At 37.8% G+C, this 20,635-nt stretch overlaps 1 protein-coding gene across 1 annotated transcript in view; it reads left to right on the top strand.

Annotated features, from left to right (window-relative positions):
- The first annotated feature begins 508 nt into the window (after window positions 1–508).
- Window positions 509–20,635, top strand: part of lrrc7 (leucine rich repeat containing 7) — a 38,614-nt gene continuing 18,487 nt past the window's right edge. Inside the window, exons 1-18 of the mRNA XM_062424844.1 lie at window positions 509–766; window positions 4,238–4,355; window positions 4,770–4,848; window positions 6,525–6,614; window positions 7,646–7,702; window positions 8,851–8,914; window positions 9,591–9,665; window positions 9,792–9,936; window positions 10,374–10,446; window positions 10,781–10,798; window positions 14,105–14,234; window positions 14,380–14,495; window positions 14,827–14,896; window positions 16,484–16,583; window positions 16,930–17,054; window positions 17,808–18,026; window positions 18,138–18,260; window positions 18,758–18,869. Of these exons, the coding sequence (XP_062280828.1) occupies window positions 509–766; window positions 4,238–4,355; window positions 4,770–4,848; window positions 6,525–6,614; window positions 7,646–7,702; window positions 8,851–8,914; window positions 9,591–9,665; window positions 9,792–9,936; window positions 10,374–10,446; window positions 10,781–10,798; window positions 14,105–14,234; window positions 14,380–14,495; window positions 14,827–14,896; window positions 16,484–16,583; window positions 16,930–17,054; window positions 17,808–18,026; window positions 18,138–18,260; window positions 18,758–18,869 (1,972 nt within the window). The remainder of the gene's footprint in view (window positions 767–4,237; window positions 4,356–4,769; window positions 4,849–6,524; window positions 6,615–7,645; window positions 7,703–8,850; window positions 8,915–9,590; window positions 9,666–9,791; window positions 9,937–10,373; window positions 10,447–10,780; window positions 10,799–14,104; window positions 14,235–14,379; window positions 14,496–14,826; window positions 14,897–16,483; window positions 16,584–16,929; window positions 17,055–17,807; window positions 18,027–18,137; window positions 18,261–18,757; window positions 18,870–20,635) is intronic.

Here is a 20,635-nt window from a genome sequence, read left to right on the forward strand (position 1 = left end):
AATGTGTTTATTTGGTTGCTGCAATCCAACCATCCAACCACTCATCATCGATACCTGCTTTTCTCTTCTCTAAATCGTGTTGATGGGCTGATGTGTGCAGAGTCATAAAAAGGCTGCAGTTCACACCCTCAGACTTAAAGTGGCACTTATCTAAGCACACTGTGAAAACGTTTGCAGTAGCTGTGTTAGTGACGACCTGTTTTTTGTCCTTTTATTTGTTGCATTACGCAACTTAAAAGTAGTGAAATCTAAACATTATGCAGCTCACATCACATAAATGTTATTACAGATGCATTTATTTTAGGACCTTTTAGAGAAAAACCCACTCATGAATTTTGATGGTAATTTTAAACTTGACATCTGATGCAGGAACATTTAGAGTCCAGTTTGATATATCAGACCCCTTGTTGTCTTAAATGTAGTGATTTACTCTGACTATGTGATGCTGCTTCAGCCTACACAGATACAAGGAAATTAATAAAGTCTGAGAAGCAAAGAAATAGATGTAATGAGCCTAGAAATTCCTGAAATTAATCATCTCTCTCCTTTTCTTGCCTCTATAGTGCAGTGTCTGGAAATGACCACTAAGCGGAAGTTGATTGGCCGGCTGGTGCCGTGCCGTTGTTTCCGTGGGGAAGAGGAAGTGATCTCAGTGCTGGACTACTCCCACTGCAGCCTGCAGCAGGTCCCCAAGGAAATCTTCAGCTTTGAGAGAACTCTGGAGGAGCTCTACTTAGACGCCAACCAGATTGAGGAACTACCTAAGGTAACTTAACACAGAAACACAGACTTTCTGCTGCAATGTGTCTCCCTGATTTTAACCTCTAACCCTTTTTACATCACTTCTAAGCGCTAAGAACCTCCTATTGGCCCACCTGACCCTCATGTGGTACATTTAAAACCTTAGAAGAAGCACTATACATGAGTCGGCATATAAGGCACATTGTTATAACCAAAATATACATTTTACTCCAAACTTGGTCCGAGGGAGCTGTGACATAGTCTACATCTCGCATGATAAAGAGCAGTTTTACTTTTTGACCAATTACTAGAAAGCATACCAAAACACATTTTTGTTGTTTGAATAAAGCAGCTGTAAATGTGACATATTATTAGTGTTTTTTGGTATATGACAAAAAGTGGATTTTTATGCCTTTCGAGTGTTGATGCAACACACAGCCTCCTGAAACCGACTCATAACATCAACCCTACTGATTACTTGGCTGTGGCTGTGAGTTACGCCCACAGAAGTTGACACATTTTGATATATTAATGTTGTGTGAGCTACTGTTCAAAATATATTACGCTGCTACAAGTTGGTGTCTCATAAATTTCTTTAAACCCTTTTGTAATGTTGATTGGATGCTGTTATTTTATTCCCGTGCCTCGAAATATTATGACCACTACTCAAGCAAATGTGCCTTAGTGATAAATTAGCATATTTTTCTGTGTTGTGATGGTTCAAAGCTGTTTACGAACTGTTTCAAGGAGCTAATTGTAGCTCTTGAATATATATTTATGCTGTTTTAGAAACAAACATCCACTCTTTACTGCCAAATTCTGCCAAAATGTTAACCCTTTTTAAATCAGTTTTGTGTTCAAGTATGTAAACTTTAACTAGAAGAGAATTTATCATGAAGAGAGGTGAAGATGTGTGTCAGCTTTTGATTTTCTTTTTTTTTTTCATTAGTGTGTTATCGGAATATGTTGTATGTATCAGAACCTGTTGATTATATGTGAATATGTGAGGGATTTTGTTTGTTGTAACACATTTAGTATTAATTTGTTTGGTAAGATTATACACCCGTACATTCAAGTTAACCTTAATCCTTTCCTACTGCAGACAGGCAGCACAGTGATGTTCATTTAAAGGGATTTACAGCAGAGCAATACTAAAAGTCAAGAGACACACTAGCGAGCCCTGAAAGGCACCAGAAATCAGGTGTTTGATGGTAGAAAAATGGACAAACAGCTTTGCTATCTTATTTATTATTCACTGCTAGTTAAGCAAAAAATATGAATTCGCACTGACACTGGTGATGCTACCTAAATCCGAAGGGTTTATCTACTGTACAGTTGCCATTTCAGAACATGTCAGACTTGTGAGTTTGTTGGTCTCAGCTCTTCATTGCAATTTTCATCAATGTACTTTGTAAGCCTGCGACACTTAGCTGCTGCTTTGAATTGAATGCTAAATTAAGTGTTTTCATGCTAATGTCAGCATCCTAAATCAGCAGTGCCCAAGCTTGGGGGCAGGATCCCCAGAAGAGGTCATGAGATAAACCTGTGGTGTCATGACGTTATGAAGAGGATAGTAAATCTACACAAAATGATGTTAATTTTCTCAGACTATGCTTGAATCTTTGCTTCTAAAAATGTGATTCAAACTGTAACAGCAACAAAAAAAGTTCCTTAGTTTTAATCCGTCACTAGCCTAAAACCAAGGGGAAACACTATGCTAAAGTCATTAGAATTTTTCTTGTGGGAAACATGTCGGTGCCAAATTCCATACATGTCATGAAATATATACCACATGACTAGTGCCAATAAAACTAAGTTTAGACTTAAAGTCCTGTGGCCATACCAGCATTGATACTTTTTCCTTGCGTGTTTACCCTCATTACATATTATACAGCAGTGAGTGGCAGGAAATATGAGGTAAGCAAGGAGGTTCATTCTGAGTCTGAGACCTCCAAAAAAACCCTCCTATGTAGGCAGTAACAAGGTAAAAAGAAAGAAAAAGAAAAAGGCAGTGTCCTTTGAGTATTTCAAGGAGAATTACAGGTGCTGTTTATAAGAAGGCTGTCTCTTTTTATTGATATCTTGTCCTGGTTTAAATGACAGAGAATTGAATTTCTAAATATAGCCTGCATGAATGAAGAAGCCTTATAGCGGTGTGTGAGTAGCAAGCCAAACTTGTATGCATGTGAAAAAAAAGTGTATGTGTGCCAAGATAGTATACGAGCTGTTGAGGATGCCAGAGTGATTGGCCTTTACGGACGTGAATTAAAGAGCTCCTCAAGTGTGTGTGTGAGTGCATAAGTGATTGTGTGTTTTTATGGCTGTGCATGTTTGTGTGTGAGTATAGTGACACAGAGCATCCTTGTCTATTTGTAAATCTTTTAACCCTTTGTGCTCTTTTAGTCCTTATTTTACAACAGTCACCATTGGATGTGATATACAATAATCAAAATTGTATTAGTAGGTCAATAAAGTAAACAAAAAATGATCTGTATTCTGATTGAACACCATTTCATTTTGAGCTGTTTTTTTTTTTTTTTTTTTTCGAAATGAAAGCAAATCTGTGTACCATTTCCTGCCCTTTGGGAACATCCTCGCACATTCTTCTTTTTCCTCTTCATCTTGGGCTTATTATTTTTGTTATTCATGAGTGTGAATGTGTATTTATTGTAAATAAGCTTACCAGATGAGACTGACAAAAAGTAGTCCAATCAAGCCTAGAACCCACCCAGTAGTCATAAAAGTATCACAATTTTTCATTTTCATTGATCTTTGTCTTATCATAGAAATAAAAAAAAATCAGCTCATGTTATATTAAACATTAAAAGTTTTCACCAACCCTAACTCTTTGTTACCAGAATATTAACTGGTACAGGGTGAAAAAAATCAGGCAGCACTGTAAGAGGTTAATAATACCTGTACCATGAAAGCGATGGGAAAATCTAGACGTAGAGTTTGGTTTATTTTGCCAAATTTGGCCTTATGAGTAAGCTTTAGCACCTTTTACTGCACCTAAAAATGTTTTAAAAATGTAAAAGGTGACCATCATTCATATTCATTTTTGCGCATTTGCCCTTTTCAACGTATTTAAGTATTTGCATCATTCTGGATTTGATGGAGCATTTACTTTAATATCGGTTTTGCTATTACATAGATTTAACATTCATGTATTCAAAGCACTTTCCTTTTTATAACTCCTGTATATGTTTTGGCATTTGCAGTATTTTTCTATTTAGGCCACATTTCTCGTAATGTTTGTGCTTTCACTCTCTCTCTCTGTGTTTTGTCCTTAGGGGCCTCCGTATGGAGAAGATTAATTTTACATAATTCATAGAGAAAGGCAGCTAAAATGGCAATGCTTTTCCACAACATTATGTATTGCATGCCTCCAGCTCACTTCTTGCTCCCTGTTCTTTGGTACCTTTTTGCTAAAAGGTCTGTGTCACTTTGCCAACAGACTATAATATTCAATTGTTTTTCCTCTGTGTTTCCATAGCAACTCTTCAACTGCCAGGCCTTGAAGAAGCTGAGCATGCCAGATAACGACCTGTCCAACTTGCCCACCACCATCGCCAGCCTGGTTAACCTCAAAGAGCTAGACATCAGTAAAAACGGTAAAAATGACCAATTCACCAAAAAGCAAAATAAAACCACTCACATTTCAACCACAGATGATATTTATAGACATGTTAGAGAGGATTATTATCTTTTTGCACCACCGGCATATATTTTTTTATCTATAATGTGTTTAGATACAGGATGTGGAGTTGAGGACTTAAGAAAACAAGGGCAGCAATTAGGAGTTTTCCTGCAGATCTAAAATTGTTGAATTATCTACAATTAAACCTCATAATCACAGTAATTTAACATCCAGAGTGTTTAACCAAAATGTGCCACTATTAAAACACTTTCAGAGACATTTTAGGTAATTGCTCCCTGTCTTACTGTATTAAGACTTTACCTTAACAAAAAGTGGAAATATGTAACTAACACATTTCATTTTTGCTCCCTCTGTTTCTGTCCAACAGGTATCCAGGAGTTTCCGGATAATATAAAATGCTGTAAAGGCCTGTCTGTGGTGGAAGCCAGTGTCAACCCCATCACCAAGTAAGACACTAAAGACCCCGTAACACTGTCAATTCAGGCTTTCTGAGACAATAGTTGACAATTTGTCAGTCCAAAACAGTTTTCCTATACTTGTCGACCAATTTGGAGTTTAAAGTGCCAGAAATTTAAGAACAAATTCTCACAATGTTATTGCTGCTATGACCTACCACGACTGCAACAAACCAATCAGAATACGACACAAAATGACACAGAATACATTGACCGGTGTGACATTTTATGAGTTTTTTAATGAAATTTAAAGGAAATATATTTTGTTCTGCTTATGTACATCACACACAGAAACTTAAGCGATGAAGGTGAACCGAAAAAGAAGTTTGTGTGACTTTGCTGCATTGTTGATGGGTGCAGTAAATGGCACAAGTTGATGACATGTCTCTGCTTTCCTATATTTTTTTCTATTTGCATCGAAACGCTATGATTCACCATGCATTCAGCGCACAATCTAACAGCTTTAAATCGATACTGAGCCCAAGATTTTATTATAGGCATGTCGCACAATGTGACCTGCATTAAACTTGTCATCGTACAGTCTAAAAGCGCAGTAAGACACACCGTGGTAGTAACACAGCATATTAATATAATCACTCCTGAAAAGCTTGCTGCAGACTTGAACCTGCACTGGAAGACTCTGGTCACTTATTTGATGGCAGTAAATCTATACCTGCAGCACATAAGGTTGTGTTGCAAATTTTAACACACATTGGTGCTAATAAATAATAGAGAAATGTTGTCATAATGTTGTCATCATGTTTCATTTAATTGTGAACTCTGTTTCGTGTTAATAGTCTGTTTTGTGTTGCTTCTGCTTGTTTGTTTGGTTGGTTGCACCAGTTTTTATTAAGTGGAGTTGGAGTCAGTTCAAGATGTAATGGACTGTGATGAATGAAAATGATGCTTTTGCCATGTATTCAACTATTTTTAAACGGTACAGTGTCCAGAGAGCAAAACTGCCCTTATTTTTGGTCTACTTATACATATTCCAGCCTATATGTTTAAGGCACCACAGGTAGCCTACATATTTGATAATATCTGGCTGCATTGATAAACCTTATACTACCTGTAGCTATACTGGTCCAATGAAATAATGGCCACATCATAGAGATGTCTTTTGAAGATATATTTTATCGCTCTATCCTTTTTGTCAGTGAAAACTACAAACAAAGACATTTCAAAGTCCCTCCAGCTAGTGTCCATGATAAACAGACACAGAACAGTAATAGAAATGTGAAGAACTCAAATGAAATTACAGCAAACGTATCACAATGTCCATGTAAAGGCACATCAACAACAGTTAACTTGGACCACATGAAGAATAAGGTTATTTTAGGGCTTTACATCTTTCCTTTGCATCTATGTTGCCTCTGACCCACAATGCCACAGTTATGCCCCTAATTAAACACTTACATAAAGAGCACTAATCTTTTTTAAACTGATGTTTAGGTTATTTTAAGGTGGTATATACAGTATATTTTCAGACTCACAGTGGCTAGTTATTTCTAAAGGAGGTGTTATGGGAACATGGTCCATGTTTTATTCCACTGAGGCTATTCAAGGACACACACTTTTTTTCTCTCTTTTTTTTTCTTTTGCATATGTTCTTACTCTCTTTCTTCCTTTCCGCTCCCTCTCTCTTTCTTTCTTTCTTTTCTTTCCAGACTCCCAGATGGTTTCACGCAGCTCCTCAATCTGACCCAGCTCTTCTTAAATGATGCCTTCCTGGAGTATCTGCCGGCTAACTTTGGCAGGTAAACCCATGCATGTAATCATTAGTGTTTCCTTGTGTGTGACGCTGTGTGTGTGTACAAGTTGTGTGACTGTGTTAGATGGGATGTTTTACATACTTGAAGCACCAAAAGCTATTATTCAGTGCCATTTGATATTGACTGTAAAGAATCTTAATGCAATGTATCCAGGATTATGAGACGTTTTGCTTTATGCACTTACAATTTAAATAAATTGGCTTGAAAATGAGCATGTTGCTTGTTGTACAGTGTGTTGGAATCAGCCTGAGGCTTAAGTATTTGTGTTTCAGGCAGCATTTACATTTGTTTTATTATGCCAGGGTAGAAGTACATGAATGATTAACCAAAATTACCAATTTTAATTTTGAAAACTTAAAAAAAAAATTGTGTATGGTAGTGTTGTGCATTTTCATCTCACATAAATTTGTTTGTTTGCATATACTACAACTGCACCTAAAGGATAAACTCAGCATCTATCTATTTAACTAATTACTTTATAAATTACTTCAGGATTTCCCTTTTAAGTGACTTCAGCATCCGTGGAGGAGCAGCACTGCAATTCGTCCTACAAAACATAGAATGGAAGAAGTTTATACTTTTTCAATATGTTTGTAGCCATTGTCAAAAAGGAGATCATTCTCATAAAATGGCTGGAATCGATACGTTTTTCTTTAAAAAATGACTAAAATCCAATCTTCTAGCTTTTTAACAAGGTAAAAGTCATGCCATTGTATTATTTCTATTGTGGATGAGACATGGAAATTCTTTGAAGATATGGATGCTCATGAGGGACACTGAAATATATCCATGGTGGTGCTTTGATGATGTAGTGATGATAATTCCAGCGAATCAACATTTCCGAGTAACGATTACATATAATTATGATCATAGGGAAATAGTAAATGGGGGCCTGTTTTGGCTTAATTAAATTTTGTATGACCATTCGCGACTTCCCCAGAAATGTTTGTTGGCAACTGGAAGAGAGAATTAATACATTAGATCAAGTTTTGGTTTATGTGCCTTCTGTTTGTTAGACTCTCCAAACTACGGATCCTGGAGCTGAGAGAGAACCACCTGAAAACCATGCCAAAGTAAGAACAGTCTGTGTGTGTCTGTGTGTGTGTGTGTCTGTGTGTGTTTGTATGTGTGTGTGTGTGTGTGTGTGTGTGTGTGTGTGAGTGAGAGAGCGAGGGAAGGAAAAGAGAAAAAAAAAAAGAGTTTCAATTTGTTTTTTTGTTCTCCACAAATTATAACACACACGCACACACACACACACACACACACACACACACACACACACACACACACACAACACACACACACACACACACACACACACACACACACACACACACACACACACACACACACACACACACACACAGATGCTTCATGATATTATTACTGAGCTCGCTTTCTTTCCCAGGTGTCCAGATTAAAACTATATTTATCCTTGGCAGCTGTTCTTGAATACTGATGAAGCCAGTTTTAACAGGAACGTGTTGGCCTTAACAGTCTTAAATGTTTCTTGTTCAACATAATGTAGCTGAATCTCATGTGCAGAGCCAAACCAACAATGAACTGATCCTACTTGTATTGTATGTGTGTCTAAAGTCTGATACATCTTATTTGTCTGTGTCGTTCCTCTATTGTTGTCCAAAAAAAACATCTATATCACAAGCTTGACTTTTTACTAAAGTTCTCTTTAGAAATTTACAATGTACAGTAGTACAAAGTCAAGAGGTTGTGATATGTAGCTCAACAACCTAGTGATGCTCTGTAAACTGAACCGCATTCCCGCACATGCTCAGTGGAATCTGCCTTACACAGAACTACTCTCCGGAGACTGAAAACGCAATCACTGTTATTAGTCTTTGGAGCCATTTCTAAACAAGTTACCATAGCAAAACTCTTAAGGATGAAGCAACATGTCAGCCTGTGCGAAGCTACGACTTGCTGAAGTGTTTTTAATAGTTTTTGGACAACAATGGAGATCTACGGCACAAAGGAATAAGATATATCAGGCTTTGGATACACACACAATACTTGTAATGAGGATGAAGTCATTGCTGATTTGCTGATGATAGGAATAAATATATAATACAGGGTTAATGAAAGGGCACTTGAGCAAATCTGATAGGGAACCATTGCACTGCAGGGTGCAACAGTAATATTAACATGTGTGGTTTCAAATTGAATTGTAATAATCAGTGTATTGTATTCAATCCGCTCCTCTCAGGTCCATCCACAGACTGACACAGTTGGAGAGGTTGGATATCGGTAGCAATGAATTCTCTGAAATGGTGAGAGGGTTTGCTGTCATATTTTACATGTTAACAGAGGTTCTGTGTATTTGTGTGCCTGTTTGACATCGATATAACCTTTTCTATCTGTCACAAGAAACTCAAATATTTGTGTCTCAGTAGTCGGATGTGCCTTTACCAGTTGAAACTTCTTTAAATGTGAATACATGATCAGGAAATAAGTTAGAGGGAGAAAGAAGAGTCAGAAATACAGATGCTGTGTCCCATTTCAGGGGCTGCCTCCTTCAAAGTTCACATTTCAAGACCCATTGCAGCATTTGGTGAATCCTCTGTAGACCGTGTCTTTTAGCGATGAGGCACAGGCCCAGTTGGATCCTGAAATGGGACACGACGACACGCTGGAGGAAGAGAGGGCTGGATGGAGACTGACAGGAAGTGACATCAGGGTCAGACAGGAAGTCGGCTTTGATAGGAGTAGGTTGGCTGTATATGGTCCGCTTCCTGCCAAGAGAGAGAAGGCATGGAGGGTGCCAGTCTCACCCACTCTGCAAACATTTTTTGCTTCACTTATGTTTGCCAAAGTGGAAGTCTTCTCTGGATCCGATAATGCAGATTTTTTAAGTCTGCCACTGTGTTTTTTAATGTTCGTATTTGTTGTTGTTAAGTTGTATTAGGTCAATATGTGTTGATATGTTTTACCCTGTTTGCATGTTAGCCGGAGGTGTTGGAACAGATCCACAATCTTAGGGAGCTGTGGATGGATAACAACTCTCTAAAGTCTATACCAGGGGTAAGAACATGTTCAGCTCCATCAGTGAGAGAAAAAGCACCAGTGGAAACATTCAAATGACATTTTTTCTTCTATATTTATGGTACTTTTTAATTTCCCTACCACTCCATTCTCTCCCATCGGCAGTCAATAGGCAAGCTTCGCCAATTGCGGTACTTGGACATAGCTAAGAATGGTATTGAGTCGTTGGACACGGACATTTCAGGCTGTGAGGCCTTAGAAGACCTGCTGTTATCCTCCAACATGCTGCAGCACCTCCCAGACTCTATAGGTAGGCACACTAATATACAAGCACACACAAATATACACATGGACATTCACAAGCTGTTAAACCTCCTCATGTCAGTTTTGACCCGGGAGGACAACAAGCGTTATAACTCAAAAGTGAGATTAAATTGAATTTAAATGAGGCCTATTGACCATTTCCACAAATATGTGCAAAACCTGTAGTAATAAGTTAAAATGAAGTTGTCCATAGAGAAACATTTAAATACACATCTGCTCAAATTTATTTGCTCTCTTCCCGAGAGAAGAATAAAAGTTTGCGGAAATACAAATACAAGGGTGGAGTCAACCTTTATAATTCATAATGTTAAAAGAAAGGGATGTAAGGTTTCAGAGCTCAGTATGTGTATTTAATCTAAGATCAGCATTACTTTGAGTGTTTGCGTTTGTGTCTCTGTGTGTGTATGTTTGTGTTTTGTGTAGGAATGTTGAAGAAGCTGACAACATTGAAGGTAGATGACAACCAGCTGAACTCACTGCCTAACACAATCGGGAGGTAAGAAACCTGCACACACACACACACACACACACACACACACACACACACACACACACACACACACACACACACACACACACACAAACACACGCACACACACACATGCACACACATGCACACACACACACACCATAAATCCCAATTCAAGCCATGCAGAAACCACCTTCCAACATTCAGATTTTCTGTCAGTTTAGATTTTCTCAGCAGATAATTGTTTATCTTTGGTGGGTTGTTGTTTTTCTTGTGTATTACTGTTAGTTGCTGTGTTGTTATGCTGGCTGATGATTGGGGGGTTCTGTGTGTTGTGTTTGCTGCGTTGCCGTGGCGTTAGTGCGAAGCCAAAGCAAGGGTGAGTAACATTAGCCTTGTGGATCCAGGGGTGCGTTCAGAGACGGACAGATGTTCAGCTGTGTCACAGATACAAACACACAAGCTTATAAACACTGTGGGAAACATCTTTAAAAAAAAAAAATTACATGCAAACATAAACTTTAATGAAGTTTCAAAATATATAGTTTACCTCCCAAAATGTTTATTTTTTTCAATATTTGGGCTTAATATTTACATAAAATCCAGATCTTAATTTGAAAATGAGCTGAACCCAGCCCAGCTAAAACCTACAGAGTTGAGACGGAAATGATTGCATGTAAAAGGATTACAGTAATGTGTTTACAATAATTCTTATTATAATCCATCACAGTGCAGATTCAATCACAATAATCAGATTAGTTGCTTCTTTAAAAAAAAAAGAAAGAGTTAACATCTGTTAAACGAACCAGAAACGTTTTTGAAGGAGAAAATACAATCCGGATTCAAAATTACTGAGTCTTTTTACATACAGCAGAGATGGTATATAAAAATTGAACTCTGCTCTCATTATAGACTATAAATAAGAGCAAATTGTCTGTTAATTCCTGGATTAATAGATTTTGGAAGTAAGGCAATTCAAATAAGACTCATAGGAACAGGAGTATGTTTGATTACATTCTTCTTTAACTTAACTTTTCCTTTACTGCAGTTTGAGTGGTGACATGGATTACGAATCAGATAATCTGTGATGGATTACATTTTCAAAAGACTGTACAGATGCTGTTTAGCATTTACTGACATATACTAGATTTTCACTTTGTGTAACGCTTTGTATCTGGACGCTCTGAAAACATTTTGTCTTCCTGAACAAGTCCCAGGTTTTAGCTTCAATAAGTAGTACTGTAGATCCATTATTTCCCCTGTGATAATACCATAAACTCCTTATAATATCCCTTGCTAACCCCTCTAGTTGATTAAGGGTTTCTTACTAATAATGGCTGTGATCCCATCATTACCCCGCTATATAGGCAGCAACTGTATTTTCCTAATTTACTCATAATAATAGACTCACAGTTACATGTTAAAGGACAACACTATCTATGTAAAGTCAAAGTGCAAATGGATATGTGTATGCATCTGAGCGTAGTGTTAAAGTAATACAGGATTCATCCCTTTACTTCATCCAGGACAGCGTTGTGTTCCCCTTCTACCTACTTTAGCACTACAGCGTACTGTAGATACTGAATACTGTCAATGCATCAGGCTGAAATTGTAAATAAGTTACTCCTTTTTACTTTTGTACAGTTAAAAGTGGCTATATCAGAATAAAAAGCAGCTAATCTTACCTTCAGATGTCCATTGGATGTGGCTCAGAACAGCCTGTTCTTCTGCAACCACGTTCCAATTTTAGTTGGATGTCAGTTTTCCTGAAATTTTTTGTATTTTATCATAGTGTATTAAATAGATTTCTGCAGTTAATTTTTGTTTTGTTGTTGGTAATGTTTTGTGGCTGTTCTTTACTTGTTTTAAATACTGTATGCACTATGGCATTTTTCCTTTATATTATATATCTATATTTCCTGAATTGTGTAGCATTTCCTCTTCTTCCACACAGACTTTGGAAAACAAGTGAGGGGAAAAGACAAGAAAACATTGTTTAGCTGCATAAAGACAAAGACAATAACAAACTAAGTAATTGCATCATGAAATATTAATTCAATCTCAATTGAAAAATTAAGTGTTAATTCAGCAATACAAATGTATCCAAGAAAAAATAGGCCCAGCACGTAAAATTCTTCATTATGTGAACATCAGGGTTTACGTTTTACACTTCCAGCTGTGGAAAGGGGCAGTATACACTAGGTAAAAGACTGAAATATGGAAAGCTACTCCTACTGCATGTACAATAATGTATCAGCTACTTCTCTAGGTATCTTTGTTCAGAAGAAACCTCTAGCTTACTTGCCATGACTGTCAGTGAGTTAAAAATGCATGTTTGCTCATTTAGCTGATACTTCAAATCAGAGGGGACTTAAAGTTAGTGAAAAAACTGAACTTTAGTTTCTTACTGAGTGAGTAAAGCACCCAAACAAACAGATAGAGTGTGCATACTGCAAACAAAAAGATTTGCAGAAACGTAATGTAAATGTAAATCAAGAAATAATGTAATGTAAATCAAGAAACGTAATGTAAATGTACATCCTCTTGCCTTAAAGTGACAGCACTGACCACTGAGCCACTGTGCTTGCCCATGACACCTGCCATTGTGTTTAGGGTTTCAAGGCTGGCAATACATGTAAATATAGGATAAGAAACTCTCTCCTCTCCTCTCCTCTCGTCCTCCTCCTCTTCTCCTTTGTCAGACCGTATGGTGGCCCAGATGGTCCGGGCCATTGGGAATAATAATAGCAGACTAATGCAATGTTAACAGTGACAGTACATTAATGTAAAAATGTTGTCTCATTAGCATTAGCCTGCTGTTAGCGTGCTGCTAGGCCAATGATGTCAGTCAAAGGGGGGTCAGGGAGCCCTCTAGAGGGCCTGCTATGGATGTTACTGTGAATGGAGAAGTTGAGATCCAAGTTGAAGAATTTCGGGTATCAAAGAAGGAAAAATGGGAAAATAGATGAAGGGTGGTCAGCAAATGAGACCAAATTTATGTCCATATAAAAATAGTTTAATTGATTGTTGATTGATTAATTAATTGACTGATTCTTCAATATAATGATCTTTTGCTTCTCTCAACGCGCTCCTCTTACTACTTGTCGCTGCAAAGACAAATGTTTCCTTCTCATCATAACATGTTAAAGGATAAGGCTGGTGCTCTTCTATGTTTTTCTTATTGTCAACAAATCCCATGAAAACACCAACAATGTGTCAATCTGTCTTTCAAAACTCTAAAGTTTCCCTTCTCTGTCTGTGGCTCCCAGCCCCAGACCTATGTGTTCCTCCTGAAGACATACATCTTTAAAAACCAGGTCACCAATAAAAAGTTGGGAATTGTAGTTTTTTTGTCAACAGATTACTTGAACAGATTAAACAAACATAATTTCAGTACTACACAGCAGCAGGGTGGTATATGTGTGTGTGTAACCTGTCAGCCAGTGCAACAGTGTGGCACATTGATGTATTTTTAATAGTTTTTGAATCAATTCATCACTGATATTGGGCTTTTCACAGGATTTGTTGACAATAGGAAAAATACGGAATATTAACACCCTAATCCTTTAAAATTCATATCTATCTACTCATATCTAAGTCATCTAAAGTTACAGCAGGGATTTTACAGCCTGCAGAATAATTTCCTCTCTGTCTTTGTTTCTTTGCATCTGTTCCTTTCGCTCAGTCTGTCTCTGTTGGAGGAATTGGACTGTAGTTGTAATGAGTTGGAGTCGTTGCCTCCCACCATCGGCTATCTGCACAGCCTGAGGACCTTCGCTGCTGATGAGAACTTCCTGTCAGAGCTGCCCCGGGAGGTAAGGAGATAAACACTATCTTATCTTGGTATGATTCATAGCGCTCTAATGTGGCTCAGGTAAGTGTGTCTCTAATGCAGCAGATCTTATTTAGCACAAGCCTCCACCGTAATGTGATCTGATGGATTACGGGTGTGTGTTTCAGATCGGTAACTGTAAGAACGTGACGGTGATGTCGCTGCGGTCCAACAAACTTGAGTTCCTTCCTGACGAGATTGGGCAGATGACCAAACTACGAGTGCTAAACCTCAGTGACAACAGGTACACACACACACACACACACACACACACACACACACACACACACACACACACACACACACACACACACACACACACACACACACACACACACATGACCAAACCATGACTCAGTAGTGACAATAAGTGCGCACACACATACGCATGCAACACTTTCTCAATGAGTGTTCTTGCTTCTGTAGCTGCTCTCACGGCCTGCAGTTACCATGGGGATGGGTGAGTGTGTTGCCATGGTTACGTGCACTGCAGGCTGTAATGTGTGTGGGCAGTAGAAACATCTCTCTTGTCTTTCTCGCCCCTCCCTTCCTCCATCACTCTCTCTCTCTCTCAGGTTAAAGAATCTACCGTTTACCTTCACTAAACTGAAGGACCTGGCAGCTCTCTGGCTCTCTGACAATCAGGTATCTCTCTCTCTCTCTCCTCCCACACACTCTCCCAGAGCCTGTACCTGCAGCACAAACACAAACAGCTAAACACATATTAATCAGATAACAAGCCTTTTATTTGAAACAGATTATCAGTAGATAAAGGCTCTCATTTCTAAGTTGTACTGATTTATCAAGGTTTTATATCATAATTTTTCTAAGAAGCCTCTCTCTTTACTGATCCGCTCCCATTTGTCATGTTAATATGATGTTGCTGCTCTTAATGCAAATTCAACATCTTCTCCATTTGTCCATCCGATTAGAAACAAATCTTTTAATCCCTTACATTTCCCTGTAACACTTTCATTATGAAACAGGTGCAGGAAGTGTTGTTTTTTTATTTATCTATTAAGTTTTAATAGCTCAATATCAAGAGCAAAAAGCAAAGCAGAGTGGATCAGAATGATTAATACACTGTGTAACATAATTATTTATGCTAATAAAAAAATTTAAAAAACTTGTTGTGCAAGTACATATTTTACCGAATTTTCAATGTCTGCCATTGTTGTGCAGTTACTAGTAATTTCGGTGTCTCCCTATTATTCCCTCTGTCTTTTGGGTCTGGCCTTTATTTTTTAAACACCATATTTACTGTCTGAGACCTGGCCATTATTTGATTGCTTTTATTTGAGAATTAATTGCATATCAGTCTGAATTAGTTATGGAGCCTCAGCTTGTTCAGTGTGGGTGCAGACTGGCTGGAGTTCATACTGACTTAGCCAATCTGAAGCTACTGTAAGACACAGTGGAGTAAATGAATCACATAGCTGTTAATGATGATATTCAAGTCATGTATTATTTGTTAGAACTAAACCAAGATTCAAGATAATATTCTTAGTGACATTTTAAAATCATCTCTGCACAGTTTAATCAAGGTGTAATCACAGCTGATAAATGAAAGTGAAGACATAACAACACTGGGTCGTTATTGACCTGCTAAAGAAGAAAGCAAATTTAAAATTCAAATGTAATTTGTAAAATGCCAGCGCAGTATGACATTTACATGAAACTGTCTCCTACTGTATGTATGCATATTCTGCCTCAAAATGCAAGCCTAAATGTAGTAATATCATTGGTATTCGTCATTGCATGCATCACCACTGAGAACTATGACAACTATGAAAATCCTGATTCTTAAAAAGTTGATTTGATTGAGGTGGACTGTTTCTTAAATGTGTTTCTTTCATTTTTACACCAAATGCATGCAACAACATCACATTCCCATTTTAATAGACATTAAGTTTTTATAAGCTGAATGTGCAAATTAAAGAGATATTGGACCATTATCATAGACCATGTCACATTGTGCAAATGGCATAATTGATTAGCAATTTTCTCTGCAAATTATTTACATTAATACTTTGGGAGTCAGTCAGTCAGGCAGATTTGGTTTTCTAATCAACTTTCCCGTAGCCAATCAGAGTGAGAGATTTATAATAACTTATCAGCGCACAGCATATTTTTGATGTCAGATTAGTTGTAGATGTGAAAGTCAGTAATAAATAGGTTCAGTGACAGTTCATACAAGATTACTAATCTAAATGTGTGTGTCTGTGTTTGCAGTCCAAGGCTCTGATCCCACTGCAGACAGAAGCCCACCCTGAAACCAAACAGAAGGTTTTGACCAACTACATGTTTCCTCAACAACCCCGACATGATGAGGGTACAAACTGTGTGTGTGTGTGTGTGTGTGTGTGTGTGTGTGTGTGTGTGTGTGTGTGTGTGTGTGTGTGTGTGTGTGTGTGTGTGTTTGTTTGTGTTTGTGGGTCTTAATGTGAGCATGTTGTTAAATAATGACTGATTATATGATGTTGTGTGTGTTTGTAAGGTAAATTGAATGCTGTGTGGGTGTAAATGACAATATACGGGCCTATTATGCCAGTTTAACCGCATCATTGACATGTGGTGTGTGTGTGTGTGTGTGTGTGTGTGTGTGTGTGTGTGTGTGTGTGTGTGTGCATGCGTGTGCGTGTGCGTGTGTGTGTGTGTGTGTGTGTGTGTGTGTACAGATTACCAATCGGACAGTGACAGCTTTAATCCTACTCTATGGGAGGAGCAGAGACAGCAGAGGATGACTGTGGCCTTTGACTTTGAGGACAAGAAAGAAGAGGAAGACAACTCTGGGAAGGTCAAGGTCAGCTCTTTCTCTTTCTCTGTCTGTCTGTCTGTCTGTCTGTTTGTCTGTTTATGTCTCTGATTGGGAGGGACCGGGGTTTCGTTTTTTGCAAAGACAATGTTCACTGACTGGCCTTTAGACAACCAACTCTTGTTTTAGCATGATCTTAACTGTATGGAAAAATATCATTGATAAAAAGTTTCAAAGCTTTCAAAATATATTACTTTACATCTCAGATTTCACTCCTCTGTAAACAGCCCTTGAGGCTCATGAATGCTGTAGTATCTAGATTCAATTACATTCAAGGGTGATAAAAAAAAATTCTCTGAGACAAAAATATGAATAATATATCAACATAATATCTTACCATCCTTCAGCATAGTTAAATAAACTAGAGATTTTTATAATTTTGTGCTGAACTTTGAGGTGATCTTTTAAAGTACACTTTTAAAAGCGAATTTCCAGAAATCTGCCGTTCCCCCCCCCCCCAAATTGTCATTATGTTTCTCTTGATTTCTGTAACAATATTGATCAGGCAGCGCCACGATGATGATGACAATGTCACACATAAGCAGAAATAAGAAGAAGAAGAAGAAGAAGAAACCAGCAAAAGAAACAATAAGAACAAAAAATACAAAACAAAACAATCAACAACTAATGAGTAAAAGAAATATTAAAATGTTTTATTGACACATTGTGTTACATTCCTACTAAATACCTGCTCATTGTGTGCCTCTTTTAGTCATTTAGCTTCCATTTCCATCTTTGTAGGTGGAGATAAACCTAAAGCGCTATCCAACACCCTACCCCGAGGATCTGAAGAACATGGTCAAGTCGGTGCAAAGCCTCGTGGGTAAGAGCGTACACGCCGGACATGGACACCAGCACCAGCTGAGCACAGGCACCGCCACCTCAGCAGGAACTAACATGGAACACACACACCTCAGCAAAGAACAGTACGAACCACCGTGGCCCCTTCCTCCCAAAGAGGTAGAAAACACACTCACACACACATTCCCAGTAACATACACTCATAAAACTGTGTGACTGTGTGAATGTCTTAAAATTGTCTTAAAATGAACTTGTTTTTGTGTTTGCCAGGTGACAGACAGAGAGATGCAGGACTTCTCTCAGAGTCAGCTAATGGATCAGGGATCAATGCATAACTCTGGCATCGAAATTCCCAAGAGGAAGGACAAAGAGGACCTGACAGAGAGCTCAGAGGTTTGTCACATGCACAAACATACACAAACACACGCTGTAGGATTGTAGCCACATTAGACGCTGTGTTCTTAGCTCTTTTAGAGGCGGCAACGCAACTTCACAACTATAAAAGTTATACCTAAAAGAGTATTCAAATGAAGACATGGCAATGTCACAACACCACATTAGAGTAATGAATGGATTTACAAAAGCTGCCAAAATATGAATCACACTTTAGCATGTTAGCACTTTAACCTCATATAGTGTATATTCCACTCTAAATTATACATGATTGCCAATATTTTGCTTAAACCTAGTTAAGTCTCAGGTGATCCCAAGATTACCTGGTTCCACACCAAATGCTAGAGCTAAAATCATAAAAAAACAAGTTGATATGTTTAAAATTTTAATTAGCTTATTCTGACTTTTATTTAACTCACGTCTTATTCAGCTGTGCAAGAATGCTGTACTACTATACTAACACTGCAGCTAACCGATGTGAACTTTTCTTTCCAAAGGACTCCATGGGCGGCTCACCCAACGACATCCGCATCTCTGACATGAGGCCCACCCTGGTGGAGCCACCTATGTACAAACCAAAGGTGGTACTGCTGGGCAAGGAAAAGAAAGGTACTGTTTCATGCTGAGTTTCATAAAAAAATACAAGATAGCACAAACAGGATTATACACATGTAGGTACAAGGCTGTGGGCATACAGTACACACTGCCATTTAATGTGGTCTATTGTAAAGCGCTCGGGGCATGTTGTAATAGTGTTCATTAATTAGTCATGGTGGTGAGCGGATTCATTTCACAATGAGTGAGGGAATACCATAATGCTCTGCAGAATATCCAGATTCCCAGTTAGATGTTTCAGCTTTAAGACCGACCCTTTTTACTTATTTTGCCCTTAAGGCCTCTGTTTCATCCAAGGTAAACCTAATTTTATCGCCCTATTAAAAACCTGTTTTTATGCTCAAAATAATTTAGTGCCTTAATCCCATCCACTCAAAGAAACAGTTTATTATCTCTCCTCTGTGCTGAACTGTAGCTGTGTCTAATTCAGAGCTCCTGTTGCAACTAAATCAGGAAAAGCATGTAATCATGTAATCTACTCTTTCTTCAGGGAACTCACTGTAAAATGGTTCAAACTCAAACAGCTTGTCTGTTTTCTTAATTCTTAATGAAGGAAAATCAATAAGAAGCTTTATTATGTTTATTCTATCAATATTTAAATAGGTTTGACTCAATAGACTACCAGTTTGATACTCCACTACTGCTTTTTTTAGTATTTACACAATAATTTGTCCTTTATGCTTTTCTGCAACTGTTTGGTGTTTTTTTATGCTGCTATCTTTACAGGTCCACCTTCCAAAAAAGTTCTCTAGGTTCTATAGGAACACTTAAAAAAAAAAGATGTTAAAAAACTGTTAAACCCATGCTTTATAACCAGGCCATGTCTTGCGTCAGTGCAGTGGACTCAATATTGTCCAACACATAATGAGAACAGTGCAGGAATCTGGGTTAAAAGAAAAGACTAAGAAAGTAATGTGGTTCTTCTTCCTCTCGACATGCTGTACAGAATAAACACACATCAATAAAATTCAGCCCTTAACATCATCTTTGTTACAGTGTGAACTCCTAGTATTTAACAGTATCTAGTAGTTCACTGTTGAGTTTTGAAAATCAATATTAAGGTGGAAATTTGAAGTGTTGTTGGGTCATAACAAAGTCACCTTAGGTCTAAAGTTTTATATGTGAGGATTCAAAGTCTAATCTGTACCTCAGATCAAACATTAGACACAGTCTAAACCAAACTTTCTTAACTGCATAAACTTGTTTTAAACTGTTTATTTCAGTCTGATGAACACCACTTATATAAGGCTACCTGTTCTGCTCAGTTTTTAGGCAAGTCTCGCTCATAAAATGTCACCCAAGTGCTAACAGAATAATTTTACATTGCAGAGCTTAACATTCTGCTGTTGTAGACAAAAAAGGGACAATGAAGCAGTGTCTGTAGTTGTATTAGAGGACCTGAAGCAAAATGTCAATACTGCTTCCATCAGCATGTCACAGCAGTGCTGTACTGTGACAGAAATAAACAAAGAATGGTTTGTCAAAAAGTTTGATGTTAAAAAAACAAGGGAGGTGGTCCATGATTGAGATGAGAGGAGGTCAAGGGGATGTTGTTACAGTTATGTGACAATGTCAGGTGCAATTAAACATGTTAACCTGGACATCAACCCGGATAAAAACACTGAAGCAGCAGTCAGGCGAGTGACATCATTTTCATAATTTATGCCAAAAAATAAATAAATCATGAAAATCTAAAAACAACCCGAATACACAAACAAAAAAGGAACAACTTGTTGAATGTTTTGTTAAATTGGCAATAC

The sequence above is a fragment of the Scomber scombrus genome, chromosome 8 (genome assembly GCF_963691925.1).
Source record: "Scomber scombrus chromosome 8, fScoSco1.1, whole genome shotgun sequence".
Classification (NCBI taxonomy): Eukaryota; Metazoa; Chordata; class Actinopteri; order Scombriformes; family Scombridae; genus Scomber; species Scomber scombrus.